The sequence below is a fragment of the Stegastes partitus genome, unplaced genomic scaffold (genome assembly GCF_000690725.1).
Source record: "Stegastes partitus isolate 25-593 unplaced genomic scaffold, Stegastes_partitus-1.0.2 Scaffold788, whole genome shotgun sequence".
NCBI lineage: Eukaryota > Metazoa > Chordata > Actinopteri > Pomacentridae > Stegastes > Stegastes partitus.
This window is the reverse complement of record NW_007578519.1, coordinates 287,984-307,493: the sequence shown is the minus strand read 5'-3', so window position 1 is coordinate 307,493 and position 19,510 is coordinate 287,984. Positions and strand designations below refer to the sequence as shown.

Below are 19,510 nucleotides of genomic sequence, written 5' to 3'. Positions count from 1 at the left end.
TGCAGCCTAACAGATGACAAACAGGAAATATCACCGCAATACTGGGCAGGGTAGCTGACAGACCGGTGCGGTGCTTGACACACTGCTTTCAACCCCACTTAACCCCATGATCCCCCCCACAGCCCACGCCAGCCGATTTACACATCCACCGATGACAGAAAAGAAAGTGACTACAGGCTAATGACACTGAGCCCACATTTAATCTCGGGGATGTTTCCACTACTTGCTCTTCCTTCTATAAAAGGGTTATTCAGCCGGTCTCAGCGTCTATAGTGGCCATAGAAGGACTAAGAGGGGCCCCTGTCCTTCTCTGTGTACATTAAGGGGCCCTGGGCTCACCTCTTTGACTCACCGAAAACCAGAATGGGACGGAAAACAAGAGAAGAAAGAGAGAGGGTTCACACACTCATCCACACATTTCCTTCCTGTCTTTCAGTGTCTCGGGAAACAAAGAGAGGGGAGGATGAGGAGGGAGGAAGGACGGGAAAGGAGGAGAAAGGAAGGAGGGATGTGAAGAGAAAGAGGTGGAAGAATAACAGTCCATTCAGCGAGGGCCAATTAGCGAATGAAGGGGGATGCTGGTACCGAGGTGAAAGGAGGCCAGTGTGTGCGTCTCTCTTCATCTCTGCGTTACGGTAAACACGCAATACCGTATGTATAAATGTGTTTTATTAAGATTTATAATTCTTTCTGCTCTTCTGAGGAATTCTTCTGGTGACCCGTGTGGCGCTGAGGGTGGGATGACTCAGACTGAGTCCTTACATCACTGAAAGAACGAACACAGTCCGGCAGAATGTGACTCAGGCTGTGTCATCTGTGCAGACAAGTCTCACAAAAAACCGCTGAATGGATTAAGACTTCGCTGTTTCTTTCTATTGATGGTGCGTCGCGAAGGTCATGCAGAGCGTAATGCACATGCATACATCCACGTTTACAGTGCACCGGCAGACTGTGGGAATAATAGCTGTGTGGGTGTGAGATGATTCATAGTTCAAGAGATGACGAAGAGGCAGAGAAAGAAAGATGGAGCGAGGCGATGGTAAGGATCATAACTGCTGGGTGCGTAAGCATATTTTAGATTTAACCTGAGTCAATTTATTGTTCAGTGTGTAAACACAGCAACTATTTTGACAAATACTACGCATCTGTGTATGTCTGTATACAGAATATCATCACCATATGAGAAGGTGTTTTATCTGTGGTTTATTTATTGTACAGACACACTGGAAAACAACATTCATTCAGCAAAACTTAGTTCAGTATTGATCTTTTTTAGCTCTGTTTTGGGCTCCACCACCTCCTGAGGGGAATATCCGGCTATTCATGTGCTTAACTGTTTAATATTAAATGTGTCACCAGCTGGTGGCTGTTTATTTCTGTATGTTTAACAGCATATAGCAAATAACTGGTTGACAGTAAAAGGGCTTTTTCTTGCTGAAAATTACACAAGTGTGTCTGGGAACTATGAAGATGAGATCAGTGAGTTAAAATAGACTAGAGGCAAACAGACACACTTTGATAAGCACATAACGCTGTGTAAACACTTATATAAAAACCCCATTCAAACACATTTACTACTGCGCTCAGCTTGTCATCTGAAACTTTAAAATTATTTAAATATTTCCAAAGAGAAATGCTTTTGAGATTTGATGGTAAAAGAGGAAGAAGAAGAAAACAAGGCATAAGGTACGTAAAAACAAGTTCAAGTCCATTGGTTCCTTCTCAAACTGTAAATCTTCAAAGTTTCATTTTGCAATAAACAGGTGGGCCTGCAGCTTTGGATTAATTTCACCTGCAGGATTAATTAAAACCAACTACACTGTCCATATTTGTGGTGCTAAAAGAACACGTCGCACAATGCAACAGTTTTTTAACAGCTCCTGGAGAACAACGGAGCTCTGTGGTGCAGAGGAGTGAGACATATCAGACGTAAATGTGATTTATGACTCAAAAGAAGAAAGGAGGAAAGGGTTTAAAGTGGAGGGAGAGAGGAGGAGTGGGACTGGGAGACTGGGAGAGGTGAGGTCATGTGTGTGGCCTCTAAACAAAAAAAAGGGAAGTGAGAAAGAGGCCGTTCTGTTGGCTTTGCTCTCTGCTCTGTTCTGTGCTGCTCTTTATTCTGCTCTGCTTTCAATGGAGCCACAGCGAGCTGCACTCGCTGCAGGAGGCCTCCCTCACCGCCAGACACTCCTCAAGTTCATGTGTGTCTGTGTTTACTTGATCTTCCCTCCCCCACCAAGCACCTTTAGGAAGCCACCCTGACTCACATACGTCCGCTATGATACACAATGCACACATGTACAATCCTAAACGAGCCTGAAACAGCACAGTTCTGCTGTTAAACTGGACCAGAAGTTGTTTTTGATGGATGCAAATTGTGTGCTTTAACTGAATACGAGAATATAAAAAAGGAAAGATGGTTCACAGACAGGTGCGTGGTGGAGGGGTGATAAGCTAAAAGCATCGGAGAGCTCGCAGAAACATTTTTATCTTCTTCTGACCTGCTAATGCTGGTGTTTTGCTCTCTGGCTGTCATCTGAAAACAGATAGAATACCTGTGTGCTGTGTTGTGTACAGCTACCAGAAACAAATGCGTCCTCCTTGTCTAGTTGCCAAGTGAGCGATAAGGTGGAGGAGACAGAGAGGAGGACGACACAAGGAGACGCAGGCAACACACAGCAAAAAATGTGTTTTCTTACCTTAGTTTTGTCATCCACCACCCTGAGTCCATCGGCTGAAACCCACAACACTGCTTTTACTGTCTTTTTGCCACTCTGGAAAGACAAAAACAGGCAGGACTAAATAATGTAAAGCGTTTGGGGCACGTGTTAACGTTGCATCGTAAATGTTCTTCAACCATGTGCCCATTGCACCAGATGTTTTCCAAGCAAATAGTGTGATCAACAAGCTTGTAAGAAAGCATGTAAAGCCACTTTTATTCCTATCCGTGGTTACGTAAAACGATGATTACATCCTTAGCAGATGAGGTAGTGGAGGGTTAAGAGCGGAGAGGCGGGCAGAGGTAAAAACTGTGCCAGCTGGCACTAAGAATCATTTCTCCAGAGGAGGGCACCAGGCAGCGCTAATAACACACTCAGCATGGGCCGCGCTAAAAATACACAGGCAAAAGAAGAAAAAAAAAGAAAATCACGGACTCCATGTGAGTGTGGGAGCGTGCATGTGAGTGTGTACATGAGTCTGCATATGAGTGTGTGTGAGTCAGGGAAACAGAAAGCTGGAGCTCTGCAGGAAATGGCTTTGAAACCCACAGCGAAGCAATAAGGAGCCCCGATTTTTGCATAATCCCATTGACAAGAAGAGAGAGGGAGCGAGAACAGAGGTGGAGAATCTGAGAGCGATGGAGGGGAAAAAAAGGAGCGCAGAAGGAGAGGAGAGCTAAACAAAGAGATGGAGCGGGGACTCAAAAGAAAAACTCTGGAGCAAAGTTTTCCATTTGAGCGACTGCAGAGAAGGCTGATAAAGAAAGATGCTGATACAGACGGAGGCTGGAAGGAAGCAGAGGTGACGCAGCCGACAGAGTCAAGAGTAAAACACGTGAAAAGAAACGGAGAGGAGAATTAATGCATGAAACACTGCAGCTGTTAAACTGGCTGTGATTCAGTTCACTTTAACAGGATTTCTGCCTGAGATTTCCAGAGAGGTGTGAGAAGTGACATTCCCTCTCAGGGTTAAGATTCAGACTGATTGTGTGCTGGAAACATGAACGCCACCACTCTAGCTTTCATTTCATACATAATAGCCTGGTTTTATTCCAGTTATGTGACGGAAAAGCAGTTGCAGAGCTACAGATGTGAAGATTGTGAAGTTTCTGAGTGTGTGTGTGTCTGACATGGGCCAGTCTGTGTCACGGTGTTCACACGCTCCCTGTCCAGTCCAGCCTCCCAGGGGGGCAAACTGACCGAGTGTCGGTGTGTTTGTTTGTGTGTGTTAGCCCAGATTTTAGACAGATAGAAAGGCTGATGAGCAGATAGACAGATGTGGAATAAGACCCACCGGGGAGGCCGATTAGAGCGCTAAAGAAAAGAAAATAACAAGAAGTTAGAGGTAACTGCAGAGAATGAGTGTGTGCTCTTTGGTCGATACCGCTGGTGCATGAGCTGTGTGAAAGTGGGTCTGTAATGAGCTCCAGCGAAGTTTGTAGGTCCTTGGGGTGAGTGTTTGTAACTGCTTCTACACAACAACATCTACCTCCAGCACTGCAGCACAGTGTGCGTGTGGGATACTTACAACTTTTAGCTTCTTCACTGCCTCCTCGCATACGTGCATCCCTCTCGACTCCTCCACCTCCACCAAGCCCAGGTACTGCGGAGACAAGAAGGCAGAGGAGCTGAAACCAAACACTGTTTCCGTTTCATTTGTGTTAACAGTGCTCCTCATCTAACCTCGCCAATAAAGCAGAATGAGCTGAACTACGTCGAAACAAAAGAACGTGACAAAGTGACATAAAAGCGACCAAAGCCTCATTAGTCTCTATCAGTATTTCAATAAGTGCTATGAAATTGACAGGCGTGTAGCTAACAGGCAGCCATGCTGGATTTTACCGCCGTATGTTGGTGCTGATAATGAGGACAGGGGAGAGAGTGAGAGGAGGACTGGAGTCATTTATAGCCTCACATCCCCTTTTGTTGTCTCTCCAGTGCTCCGTTCTGTGGAGCCCATGGGGACACAATTAAAGCTCCCACAGCTCGGCTGGAGTCAGACGCCATGTGACGAGGAAAGAAGACGACGAGTTTTCTGAGTTTCAAGGAGAGCTGCGACTTTTAAGACGGCAGATCTCTCAACTAAAGCACCTGTTGTAAACAATACGCAACCAGCTGTGGCAGCTTTCTGTGTGGCATTTGTTTTTCTCGGGAAACAAAATTGAATATTGTAGAGACATGTCAATATTAGATCCACAGGAATGTAGAGGTAGAAAACACACTGGAAAGAACGATGGAGAGATTATCAGGTCAGCGTGAGAAGTGCACGTTTAACTGTTAGCATACGATGATCTGGTCAGAGCACGTCTGCGGAACGAGGTACGTGTGAAATAAATATCATTGTGGATTTCTCTGCAGATGTCCACATGCAGCCCAAAATGTGTGTCTGTGCAGCGACTACGTTATAAGAACAGTAACACACAGGCTCAGCAGGAGTGATGTGTAGAACACAGAGATGCCAATTGTGAGGACCCCAGAGGTCGTCTTGTGGGTGGTTCTAGTTCGTCTATTGGTTCTGTGAGTGGCTGTTTGATGTAATCAGGAGCACCTGTGACACCCAGTGTGTTCCTGGGTCACTTAAGGGCTGACTGCAGTCTAATCACGCTCTGCTTCCCTCTGCAGGTAACACAGCGGTCTGGTTATGGGGCAGTTTTCTTTGTTTAGGATGTTTGCATTCACAACACTCGCACAGACATAATTCATGCATACATCACACACACACACATACACCACTGACTCTGTGTTCTCACAACCCCAGACTGGTTTGGCTTTTAATTCAGTATAATTTAAGTGAATTCGTTAATTTTTGAAACTTGGTGTGTCTCTCCTTTTTCGAGTCAGGTCGTCACAAATGGGGGCTCGTCCACTGAGATCATAACGTCCGTTCAGGTGTTTTGTTTATGTCTTGCGTCTTAGGTAGCAGCAGGCACATGTGGTTGATTGCCCACTGATTGGTGGATTTGGTCCAGGTGAGTGCTGACTCTGCATGTTTTGGAAGGCTGCAGTGGTTCTGAGGGAGACACACTTTGTGTTGTGTGTATGGAGCAGAGTCCTCCCAGCATCTTCCAAGTGTACTAGAAAAACATACAAGAACAACAACTCTGTGTCCTTGTTGTCCACTGCTGCATGTTTGCAGTCAATCATGTTCCAGTCTTTAATGTAATCTGAGATGTTTATTCCACACAGAAACTTTTGTGCCCTGACCTTTAAAGCAGAGCTTTTGAAAAGTCAACTCGTGCTTTCTGCATCTGTATCACAAAGTTCATCATTGACCCGAGTCTGCAAATTTGTGACTGTGCCGACCGTACACGGTGCAACGGGCCGTCTGCAATGACAACGCTCCTTAAAACAACTGTTTGTTATGCAGAGAGAAAGCAGGAGGAGGTTCTCTGTCATCACGCCTCAAAACATAAGTGAAGTAGATGCTGCCAGGCTGTGCTTTCATTTGTACAAACTTTTCACCAACTTACCCCAAAAACTGTAAATTATTTAGAAATCCAGTTCAACATCTGTCCTCTGAGCTTGAAAATATCTCAAACAACAAAAAAATCTATAACCAACAGCTGCATCTTCCGAAAACTTCAAGAAGCTCTGCCTGTTTTTCTGTCTGACATGAGGGCCGACGAGCCCGTCTGCATGGCACTTATTGAAATATGAACAGAACCACGTGTGTGTCTGCTGCCTGCTGTCAAAGTCTGCATCAAGCAGAAGGCACGAATTAGCCCCAAAGAGTTCATCATGTTTCATCAGGTCATCACATCATTTGCATGTCAAAATTAATCTAAAAAGAAAACAGAACCAAAGCTGTCAAATAAAGCGGCTAGTGGGATAAAAAGTGCAGCATGTTTCTCTGAATTGCTTTGACGCACGACTACAGAAGTGGCCAGACTAGAAATACTCACAAGTACCTTCACATTACAGTACAGGACACATGTTAAGTAAGGTGTTTCTGTGCTTTTGGGTCACAGTAAACCTTACCTGTGTGCCTCTTTTTAGGAGACACAACTCAAATATTACATGTTCCTGACTGTTTAAAGGATATTGCTAATGGAGGAGAGCATTTTGGTGGCAGCTGGCGGGTGTGGAGACTGAGGTGAAAGGAAAAGGCATCAAAATACTGCAGCGAAAGAATATGAGGTTTTAGTATAGTGTCACAGTAACGTCCTGAATCAGAGGACTGTTTCTGTTGTGCAGCAGGTAAACAGCAGGAATATCAGACGAGCCATCACTACTGTGCCATCATAACTAGTCAGCAAGGTGGCTCGAGGTGTCTTGAAACATGCAGTGTTTATAAAGTTTTGGCAAAGCAAAGCTGAGTGCCACATACGAATACATGTGTAAAAATGATTTTTGTGTTTTCTAGAAGGCTGTAGTTTGTAAAAACTCATCTATACCACAGCACTCCACATCCAGAGGGAGTGAAGGTGTTGAGAGATGATACCGAGCAAAAAACACAAACAGACAATCTGGGGAAACCTCCCACTGCCCATTTAACTCCCAAACGCTCTGTTTTTCTAAAAGCCATTTCTTCTTTCAGCACTGAGCTCAAGAAGCGAAGCTTTGGTTCCTCTCGTACAGTACAGCAGCTCCTGGAGAGGCATTAATAGTGCATGACTCATGAATACATTTAGAAACCGAAACACAGAGAGAAGGCCGAGATGTGAAAAAGAAAAGATGGCCAAGGGAGCAGGGAGGAAAAACACAACACATAAAGCGACGCTAGCACCGCTCCACTTCTCTGCCCATCCCACTGCTACCTCCCTGGACCATTACCATCAGCACCGTTTTCCATTAGCCCGCCTCGGCCACTCATCCGCCTTCTCCTTCACTCCCGTCTTTCTTTGTTCTCGTTCTGCTTCGTGTTTTTCTTTTTGTTCTGGTCCCACCATTCAGTCTGCAGCCTGTCTTTCCTGTCGCCTCTCTTATCGAGTCCTATATCTCTCCCTCTCTCTCTCATTTCATATCTCCCCATGTCTCTCGGTCCCCTCTGTGTGCCCTCATTCCTCACCCTGTCATTTCCTGTGGTCTCTGTAATCTATAACCCCACCTCGTTGTCACTCCTCCCTCTCTGCCCTCCGTCTCTTACCGTCTCTTCAACAAATCACTTCAGAGATGGGCGAACAGCACATGCTCACACTGGAGCCGGTTATCAGCAAATGGGGCCATTAATAATGCCCTTGTTTGCATTAATTACGTGGAAGGCTTTTGGCTTCAGAGCTGAAATATGGGTCTGTCTTCTGCTCATAGGTACTTTGATGACCTAATCGTGGCTATAAACGTCAAAGGTCAAAGCTTTAAAACGTATAATTTAACTATATTGTGAATTAAAGATACCAAACTGTTTATGAGACACAGTCCATCAGGCTCCGCTACAATCGGTCCATTTGCAATTAACAGAATTGTTATGTTCATGACGTGTCCGTGTTTCTCATTACAGCTCACTCAATTCTCTGAAATCTATCAGCCTTCCTGTGCTGTTAAAGGAAAACTTAATGATAAATGGTAATGATAATAATAAATGAGCTACACAATATGACACTATTCCTTTAAGAAGAGCAAAAATAAACACGATTACTGTACAGTACACGCAAGAATGTACATGCATGAATTTCAGTGTTTAAATATATGCAAATTAAAACAGGGTTGTGCTGCTGTTGTGTTATGCAACAGGCCTACATGTACAGTATAAATAGAGCATTAGACGGCCTTGTCCAGATGCAGATGTTCAAGGATAAAGGCTGATTAATCTGGTGCTATTGTTCAGGCTCTTCATACAGCGCCCACTTGAGCTATGATAAATATATTGTTGTCTCAGCCTCCACCCAGAAAACTTTGATTTAGCCTTTGTGTGTGGTCCTGTGATTTATTTAGTTAATACACAGTTTAGCTCTTAAAAACAAACAGTAGGGAAAGCAGCTTCTTGAAAACACAAACAGCAACATAAAGGATCTCATCTAAACAAATGAAGCGGCCTTACATTACAGGAACAGCTCCTGTCGTCACTCACCCGAACAGCGAAGTTGCATTTCCCCTTGCGTACAGCCTCCTCGTCAGCCTGCCACTGGTGCGGTCTGCTGGCCTCGGGCACATAGGTGGGCTTCTTCCTCCTCAGGCTCTGACGAAGCTTGTTCATCTCCGGGGTCACGTGCTCCCTGGTACTGTGGACACACAGAGGAAAAACTGGTTTAGACACATTATCTGTGCTGTTTGATATTCAACACAATCAACTGTCCCCTGTAAGACACACAAAAACAACAACAAAACAATAAAAACAGCATTCACTTGCTCTTAATTTAATAGAAAAGCTCATTTAGAAGCAATTTAAATGCAACAGCGCCACACTGTAATTTAAGGAAATACCACTTGAGAGCTTTGTACGGGGATTATGAGTGAAGAGGGATGGATTTCATTGATGAGCTCGAGCTCATTATGCAGTAATCATCCCTAACAAGGCAGTCGGTACATTAGTGCCATAAACACTTTCCACCACGATGTTGCATTGATTCTCTATTCAGACACAGACTGAACAAATCACACAGGTAGAACATTAATGAGCACAAAGCAGGAGACGCGCTTTCATCTCTCCAAGAAACAGCCAGAGCGCTGAGCGCATGCTGATGAGCACACATGTGTACACACTTCCATCCATCTCTGAACAATCCTCTCTAATTAGACCATTCAGCCTGCTGGCTTGTTTAGCGGTGCTAATTTCCTCGCATAATGAAACATGACGCCATCAAAACATGACCTGCTTAAAAATAATAATTACTGTTTTCATTCCTCCACAATCAAACCCCTCCCTCAGCAGCACGATAAAAAAATCTCAGCTCGTGTACGTCCTCAACGCCAGATTAACTGCATCATCATCAGCCTGTTTGTTAACAAAAAGTTTCAAATCCGACTTCATCGTCCCTCTCTCCTGTTTTTCTTTGTGCTCGATCTCTGCACAAACGAGTCCCTTTTCTCTGTATGAAAACATTTCGGAGGTCTGATCTGATGAGATGTGCAGCTCCAGCTCTTAAATCCACAACATCAGAGCAGAACTCCTGCCAACACAGCAAAATCTAGACAAGTGTTACGAAATAAAACAATAACTGTGGAGGGACATTCATCTCTGTCCCTCTCTGTGTTTATTCCTCCATATCTCTTTGGTTAATCAGAACAAAGACTGAGCTTGTATCATTTTCTTACCATCTGGTTGCTCCATAAACCGGCATTCTGGCTTTTACAGGGTGTGAAATCACACTAAAGTTAAACTGAAGACATGTAATGTCCATGAGTACAGCAGAGATCTGTACACCAACAGATAGAAAACTTGTGTCTGCTCTGCCGCACACAGGTCGGGGTTTACATGCACATTTATACACAAACAGACACATAATTTCTCATAATCGCTGTTATGTTGCTGGTAACGGTGCCAGAGGCTGGTGTGTCGGAAGTGTGTGCAATTAGACGTCCACACACACACATTCAGACGTGTGTGTAATGTGCAGTATTCAAATGCAACAGCTCAAGTGGCTTTACTCATTCCTGGCATGTGAGGCATGCGTCCTCTGCCAAGAGCAGGCGCACACACACACACACACACAGAAACACACACACCCACAAACCCCTCTGCAGCCCAGCGTGCACACATGTCGGGGCTTGTGCCAGTCATTTCTGGGCAGAGCGCCAGGTGACTGGCACCTGGCAGACACCAGCACTGCTGTGGCAGGTGTGAACGCGTGTGTGTGATGGGGTAAAAGCAAACTGGTGCATAACGCCCCACAAGGGAGGACGGAGGCAGAGCTACGGGGGAAAAGGAGGTGCTGGGTAGGGGAATACACGATGCCCTGTAACTGCCCTCATATGGTTTGGGACAGCAGGAGAGGAGGAGGAGGAGTGAGCGAAGAGGACTGGCGTCTGATGTCAGGCCACTGGGGAGACTCAGAAATGATCTGAGGCTACTGGGACAGGTACAAAAAAAATCACCAGGAAATGGAAGGAATGAAGAACTGAGGTGAGAAAATTAGCAACACACCAAATTATCCTGCTCATCACCCGTCAGTCATCTGCTTCTAATAAAATGGAAACGAGTGGGAGGTGTGAGAGCGGTTTGACACAGTTTAACGGGCCAGCAGACAGACAGAGCAACGAACCGGCAACGACGCAGGATAAAAACATCAGACTGCACAACCGCCAAGCTCAGCAAAATCCAATTACCTCCGATTAGAAGTATCCACAGCCTCTCTGTTTTAATTTCTACATCTTTCTGTACTAAAAGTTGACAGTGAGATTAAGATCAAGTCCAATCAAAGAACTTCTATTTTTGATTCAGCGATGCTCAGTGGTCAAAGAATCTGAAACAACTGAGGGATTTTTAGAACACGATGTAAATGATGTAATGGTGCAGACGCCGTTTGGTCAGAGTGTTCAGCTTCAATCACATGTTGGAACAAATGAAGACAGAAAGAAAACAAGTGGAGGAATAAGAAACGAGGTGAGAAAGTCGTGTCATAACATTCCCAATTATCCATCAGCTCCTCCACAGTGGAAACATAACAGGTCGAAGCTCAACAGTCACACATCTTTTGTTTAACTTTGAAGCTGATGTAAACTGTGAAAAATACAGCTTTTAAAGATTACAGCTGTGTATTGATTAGTAAACATCTGGAAGAATGTGTGAGCAGCATTAATATAAAATGCTATTAAAGCAGAACATCTTGGGAAATCTGCTCTCCTGCAGATTGAGTTACATGAAATCTATTCAGTTTGCGTACACCAGCACCAAGAGCAGAAACTGGGGGGGTTGAGCCAATTTGGCTTTGCCCAAGGGTAACAAAATCTACCTACCAGCACCTCCACTTGCTATGCAGCACACTATGTCTTGTTTGCTAAACCCATACAAGTGTAAAAATGACAATTCTCCATACGGGGGATTACTTGCAGGATGATTTCTTGACCCTGAGCAGCTGCCAGGCAAGCGTGGGAGAGTCCAGGGAGACTGTGTCATGCCAAGAAATATCCAGAGGCATGAAGCCATTTATATTTCAGAAAATCTTAGATATTTCTTTGTGTATTGAGTAAACAAATGAGATGTAGCCGAACATGTCAATTAATGGAGGTCCTGGAAGGTGGGTTTTGAAGAAAATCAAGTCTTTTGCCTTGTTAATAAGCGCGTGGTGTGTTTTTATGAGCTCAAAGACATCCCATGAGAAAACAAATACAGTCAACACCATGGCCAGTGTTTCTACTTTACGACTGCTGTGTACTAACGACGGCCTCAAAAACATGGATCAACAAACAAAAGGAAACAGTCCAGTCAACCTGCAGCGTGCCACTTTCTGCATCATTATTCTTCCTACGAATCACTTTCCCCTTTGATCACATACGGCTGGAATCCTTGTCCGAGCAGAGTTTTAACACCAGTGTGATACTTTCTGCATGCACGAATACACAAATGTCCACCCACACCAGTTGATCCACATCTGTGCAGCTCAAAAACTACATGACAAGACCAGTAGCGTGCACTTTGGCAGCAGAGCGCATGTGTGATACGACTTGCTGCGTGTTCATGCGACCATGCACATGTCCACACTAACGCGTGAGTTAGCTGGTGTGCTCGAGATGCAGCGAGTAGAGAGAAGATCCTGGGACTTCCAGAGTTACATCTAAGCCATTTTAAGGCAGAAAGGGATTGTTTTAATCTGGAAAAACTTGTAAATATGCAATTTTTAATCACAGAGATTAGTTTTAGGGGTTTAATCAATGACCTCAGAGTTAGAACTGTTTCCAGTCTTTATACTGAGCTAAACTAGGACTAAAGTCTCTAAGCTAGGATGTGCTCAGATGTGGGCATAGTATCAGCCCTCTCATCTGACTCAACCACCAGAATGTCCTCATTTAATTTCTTTAGAATACAGACTTGTGTTGTAAAAATGTTCAAAGTGGAGGCTTCTATGGAAAGACCTGCTTTCGCTTGTGGTTCTGAGTAACAGAGATCAAAAGCATGTGTCTACGGCACAATACAGAAATAAAGTCCACGTGTGGATGTGGAGCTGTGATTCCATCCAGACTAGACTGACAGTACAGGTGAAAACAAGCTGACAGTTGTTCCCTGCTGAGCACCACAGCGTGAAATGAACAAAAACCTGGTAGTAAACCTCCCTGATGGAGAGAACTCATTAGGGTGGAGACTCTACCAGGCATGCAGCATGCAACGAGGCCCTGCATAGCTGTGACCTCACCCCGCTCAACACAAAGCATGTGCATGAGGACAGAGAGACGGCAGACAGAGGGGGGTGGGCTGGGAGGCAGGCGAGGACGCACAGCATCAAAATACATCTATAAATCAGCGGTACGAATGAAGTCCCACTCTGGTCACAAACCCACACCAAAACTCATAAGCACTTCAGTGGAGTCTACACAAACAAGACGCCTGGTGCCAAAAAACACATAGTTGTCCCCCATCCAGTGTTTGAGTTAGCAGCCATCTGGAATGTATTGTTGCAGAGGCGATGGCAAGAGGCACCACTTACACTCATATGATGTTATGTCGCAGACATTCAAATTCGTTCACCCGAGCTGACCTCCCTTCATCGCCGCTTCCTTCCCCGGTCGGTCCTCCCTATTCTTCTTCTTCACTGGTGTTTACACTCCAGACCTCCTCTTCGCTCTGCTCTCGACCAAAGGATGCAACGACGGATGCAGAAAACGGGCCTGGAGCTAAATGTCGGCAGCTCCGCTCATGTGAATGTGAGGAAATGGGTTTCACAGGGACGAATCTAGTGTGAAAAGTTCGCCTACGCGTTCAGACTAATAAAATGTGGTGAAAAAAAATGTTTTGTACATTTTGCTCCAGCTTGTTAAGTTGGTATTTTAACTGTTAGGTGGGTCTTACTGACAACACGGGTGTGTGTGTGTGTGTGTGTGTGTGTGTGTGTGTGTCGACATAATATCAGCTAATTAGCCTGTACATAAACAAGAATTATAAATTTCACATGTCATGTACTGGTCCGTGTGTCACCTTCGTATTCACACCACATAATCTGAGGTGGGCCTACATGTGCGTCCAGCTGTGGTTCGTGCTCGCCAGATGTGCGTCTGATTGATATCGTTGGCACTCGGCCTCACTTTCACACACACACGAGGCCCCTCCCTGATCCAGATGTTCAACAGCGGCTCAGAGATTTTGGCAAAACGGGACGTTCTCCTCCCTCACACGCCTTCTCAACCAGATGCTCGTACGAGGAGGGAGACGAGGGGGAGTAAGGGGAGAAAGGGGGGATGTCGTCACACACACACACACACACACACACACACACACACACACACACACACACACACACACACACACACAGAGTGAGTCACTGCCACCTCGTATTACGGTAAAGCATATGTCTGAGGCTCCAGAGAAACAGGCAGCGTACAGCCAGAGGTTGTACGCCAGCAGTGTGTGTGTGTGTGTGTGTGTGTGTGTGTGTGTGTGCGCAGTAACAGGGGATTGTCTTGGCTTAGTCATCACTGATCCGACCACTTTATATGGACACAATGTACCTCTGTCCGTCTCTCGCTCGCCGTTCGCTCGATTTCATGTTGTGCCGTTTTGGCTGCACAACTGAGAAGCTGATGTGTTTTGCCAAAGTTCTGAGTGTGACTCAGAGTAAGTTTAAAGTCACAGTGGAAGGAAAAGCTTCAGAAGGTCAGCGTGACCACAGCTACGTACAGCAGAAAGCGTTTATTGTTGCCTGTCGGGACGCAGAACATCCAGCAGTCTGACCTGCTCTCACGGCCGGGGAGTCAGAATGTTTGGTCAAAGCAGCTGGTGTCTCAGAGATCCACAGGAAGGTGTACCGTGGAGTCGGAGGCAGCCATGTCAATATCCAACACTGATTCACGTGTAGGGTTGCAACCCACGACACCTGAAGTCTGTGAGCACTCCTTTTTCATTTGGTTTTGTTTTTCTTTAACTTAAGTTTCATTTTCTCTCACTGTTGGGTGAAGTTTAGGCACTAAAACTATTAGGTAAGGTCCAGGAGCTTAATCAAGCTGAGGAAAAGATCCTGGTTTGGTTTACAACATTAACCACATGTTACAAGAAGAACTTGAAAACGGAGCACCAGTGACAACACCAACACCTTTAGCGACGGACTCATGGCGTCTGTTTTTCACGTTTGGGCGTTTAATGGCTTTTTTAATATGACAAATTACACAAAAAGGTATTCAGTGCGTCTAAATGTGGCACCAAGAGGTCCTGACAAAGTGGCCGATTGTGTCAACTGGGTAATAAGGGTTCAGGGCAGAGGCTACAAAATATGGTAACTTATTTAAAAATACTGGATGTAGGATCATCTCCATTCTCCAGCTAATAACCACAGAATTAAGCCGATAACCACAAAGCTCCCATTGGCTCCTGCAGCATTTTAGCATCTTCCAGCTCATTGTTTTGGTTTTCCAGCTTGGTTCACTCTCATCAGCATCTTTCTCAGCCACAGCAGGAAAACACCCCGTTGTGGAAACACATTACAGATAATGTTCAGCTGCTCAAGTCCCAGATGTTTACTTCTGAAATTGGTGGACACAGAAAAACACTGGATTTTTTAGCTAACAAGTTTAGCTTCATGAGATGCCAGTGTTGTGTTTGTGCTCCTTCTGCAAACCTCAATCAGATATTGCAGCTTTAATTTCTTTTTAAAGCAATGCTCCCTGGCTGTCACTGTCCATTTCTCAATTCAGTCATTGTTGGTTGATGTAAAACGGAGCGTCGCCACAGAAACCAGATTTAAAACTTTGGCATTTTGTGAAATACGGACAGATGTACCTGCCGCTGAGAAGTTTGATCACCGTTGTGTAAAGGCCTAAATGTAACGGACCTCAGCTATATGTGAAAGTCGCTCCAGCTTTAAATAAATAAAAAGTATGTGCGCTGAAGTAAAGCCACTGAGGCTGTGAGTTAAATGTCACTTCAGCGGTTACTCATCTCTGGGCTGATGTGAGACAATACACAACATCACGTTAACAGGATTAAATCAAAAAACATTAGACACAGGCGCATTATGCTGACACACACACACACACACACACACACAGTAAAAAGTGACCCAGTTTCTGGGCCCTGCAGACTTCGGCTGACACTGAGTGACCCACATAGGGACACTGACACTTACTATCATCCAAAACTCTTCCCATCTCACATGCACACACACACAAAGCGACAGGTGGTCTGTGTGCATGTGTGTGATTAAAAAATAAAGGAGTGTGACGTAGCGGAGATAAACCAGGGCACTTGTGTTTAGACTGAAGTCTGACCCAGGACAGGATGGCCTTATTCACTGCAGCGGTTTATGTGTGGGAGTGTGAATGTGTACGAGACGGTCAGACACACAGCGCTGCTTCCTGGAAATATGCATCTATAGGGTTTGTGTTGGAGTCAGCCGCAGCAAATAGACCGCATGGCAACCACAGCTGCAGAGGCTGGAATATAAAGCACAAATCAAGCTGTAAAACGTGTTTGTTTGCTGTCTTCTTGGCATGTACGCTGGAAGATTTCAATGCTGCAGATTTAGGAGGTCACATGTACACATTTTAATGATTGCTGTCCGGACGAGCGTTTTAGTGTCAGAAGTAATATCTGGCACCTGGAAACGCACATTACATAACAATGTGCGTACACTGGGCATGCAGCTGCTGGTGTAAGTACAAAAAAAAAAAGGGTTTGCTGCTTCGTTGTAGGAAATACTACGGAAAAAGAAAAGAAAACCAGAGATTTCCTGAAATGTGCGACACCTTCAAGCAAAAACAGCACGTCAGCAGCACCTGTTAATCATAATCCATGTTGAAATAACCACTGGTAGTCAGCGCTGGTGTGTTTATTTCTTCCAGAGAACCTTCACGTTGTGAGATGAATCAGGGAATGACACACATTTACAGTTAAATCCCTGTTAGGGAGCGAACATGAGTGTCTGCGGCGTCACTTCCACAGAGCTCCGTCTCTGCCTGTCCAGACGAAACGATTTAAAACTGAAACAGGGTCAGCAGTTTTAGGAGTTTTAAAGTAAATGTATCAGAAGTTGTGCATTTTGAAAATGACAACATTTTGAGGATGTAGCCCGACTTATTGAGCCTCAACATTTGCAAATAAAAGTCCAAACACAGATGAATCCATGTGGACGTGGAGCCCTGTCTGATTTAAACACGACTACGCTGCATTTTCACTTTCATTTTGAAGGAATCATACTTTGTCCTGTCACAAATAAGTTTCTAATCAACATATTTTTGCCATTTATTTTACCGCTGTGCTGTCTCTCATTTCCAGCCGACTCATCACATATTAGACGAAGCAGGACTGGTCACCCCGGCAACACAAACAAATCCACTTTAACCCAAACTATGACGTTTCGAGTGCCTTAACTCAACCAGACAGCGAGACGTGGACTCCACATTCAAGAAAAATCAAGTGTGGAGTTATTTTAAGGTCGGAAGGGATTATTTTCATGGGAAAAAAACTTTCAAATATGTTGTTCTCGTAGTTTAATCGTAGCAACTGGACCTGCTTGAGTTCCTTGAAGACGTTCCACCTCTCATCCAAGAGGCTTCATCAGTGTCTGGAACTCCCAACTAGTCAGTTATGAAGCCTCTTGGATGAGAGGTGGAACGTCTTCAAGGAACTCCAGCAAGTCCAGTTGCTACGATTAATCTACGTGAATAACCACGACCTGGAGGACTGAGCATCTTCTAAACATGTTGCTTTGATACACAGAGATGAGTTTTTAGGGGGCACATCAACAACCAGAGGGGGTCCTATAGGGGACATGACCCACAGTCTGCTGGGTCAGAGTCACCAGTAACGACATCTCGACACTTTCATCCTGCTTACAAGGACTTTGAGCGTTTTTCAAAGTAGAAGCGTTTTGGACTTGATCATACTTTATGGAAGAAAACCGCCTTTCTTTTAAAATGTACCTTTAGTTAAACCAAAGGCTTAATCTGTGCCTTATGCAGATTCTTCTGTTCTCTTTGTGTTTACTTATATTTTTAGCTTATTATATGGTTAGAATGTATATTTTTTAGCGTATTATATGTCTAAATTGTATATTTTGTAGCATTTTGTATGTTTAGCTTAAATATTTTTTAGTTTTAACTGTGCTTTTTTTAAACGAGGGTTCGAGAGAAACGCCATTTCACTTTTCCGTCTGTGTCCACGTGTGGCAGAACTGACAATAAAGTAACTTTGACTTTGACTAGTTGTATAACCACACAATTCTGGAAGTTGCTGGTCACCATCGCGATCAAACAGCCAGACAAACCAGTCAGACTGGTTACAGGACAGAGCGGTCGGTGAGCCGAGGTTTGTCAATATCACAGCTGAAAACCGACACAATGCCAGGAATCATTCAATCGATGCTTCACCACATCTCTGCCAAGCAAATATGGACCAACTTTCCTTTAAAGGTGTTTCCGCCTAAATAAGTCAAAAAAACACATCAAGAGAGCATGAAAGCTGTTTTTGCAAAATTAGAAACCTTCAACACGGGCATAAAAATACGTTACGGACACATGACTAGAAACACTGGACCCTCGATGACGTAGGAACAGAAATGCACACACTGTGCTCTACATGCCGCCTCCTATGAGCCCGTATGAAGCAGAAACGCCCCGGGGTGCAGCAGCATCATAAACAAGCAGCACATACAGATGAGTGGAGCGCTGCATACAGTGTCGGTGGCTCAGGGGACCTACTTTGCTGTAAAGAGGGGATTCAAAGATGACCGTAGAGCATCAGCGGAGAGGCCCCTTCTGTGGAGATCAGGAGTGACTGATGCACAGTGGCAGCTGAAGCAGAGCCATGTGTTAAACCATCAGCCTGGCACCCACTGTGACTATTGTCTCTGTCACACACACATACACACACACACACACACGCCTCAGCCTGCTCCATAAACCAGGTCCAGGCTATAAAAAGCCTTTAGGTGTTATATATCTCTCTCTGTCATTGAAATTCAGAACCAATCCACAATCCATAGTGGTTTTTATGCAATGCTCCTCACTGTAGTCCAGGTCAGCGCTGCTCGTAATATCCCGTAATACAGAGCGCCGGTGTGTCCTTTAATGATTTTCTATACTGTAAAACGTGTTATTTATGAAGTGTCATGCAATTAGGCTTCCCAGTGCATTACCTGTGCCGTGCAGGGTTAATGCATTTTAAATCTAACAAATAAAAAGCAGCAGAAGAATCGAAGACGTACAACCGCTGTCTGACTTTATTGTCAGCAGATAATTTAATATCCAACAGCAAACCGGCACTGAGACTTAATTTATTTTGATTTTTATGGAGGAAGTGACACCGCAAAGTCATTTCTCGGCACATTTGACTCAGCAAGAAGGCTGCAAACGTGACAGAAATTTATCACGAGTGAAGCAAAGGCACTAAGAAGTGGAGGAAAAAAGAGACATTTTGTGTTATTTATTTCTTCATCAACTTCTATAACACACTGGCCATATTTTCAGGCAGCAACTAACTCATAACTGATTGTGTCTTTTACTGGCATTTGCTCCGTCCCACCCACCACGTTGGTAATACTGATTTTCCTGCATTTGTCGCTGCGCTCTATGATTTCTCATCAGCGTCTACGGAGCGACATGAATTAGCAGGAAGGACAGAGTGCACGAGTGTGTGTGTGTTTGTGTCACAATCTCAAAATGCTTAACAGACGACAATTAGATTGAGTTTGACCGGTGGACACACAAGCACATGCTGTCCTTCCTCCGGCCCTTTAATGCAACGTGATCTTTCAGGGGGTTTCTGGGCAGGG

At 44.7% G+C, this 19,510-nt stretch overlaps 1 protein-coding gene across 3 annotated transcripts in view; it reads right to left on the bottom strand.

The window, feature by feature from the left end:
- Positions 1-19,510, bottom strand: part of numbl (NUMB like endocytic adaptor protein) — a 67,129-nt gene that overhangs the window by 10,058 nt on the left and 37,561 nt on the right. For all 3 annotated transcript variants that reach the window (XM_008292164.1, XM_008292165.1, XM_008292163.1), the window contains exons 2-4: positions 8,728-8,878; positions 4,249-4,323; positions 2,700-2,774 (exon numbers count right to left, since the gene is read on the bottom strand). In XM_008292164.1, the coding sequence (XP_008290386.1) occupies positions 2,700-2,774; positions 4,249-4,323; positions 8,728-8,853 (276 nt within the window). In that variant the 5' untranslated portion in view covers positions 8,854-8,878. The remainder of the gene's footprint in view (positions 1-2,699; positions 2,775-4,248; positions 4,324-8,727; positions 8,879-19,510) is intronic.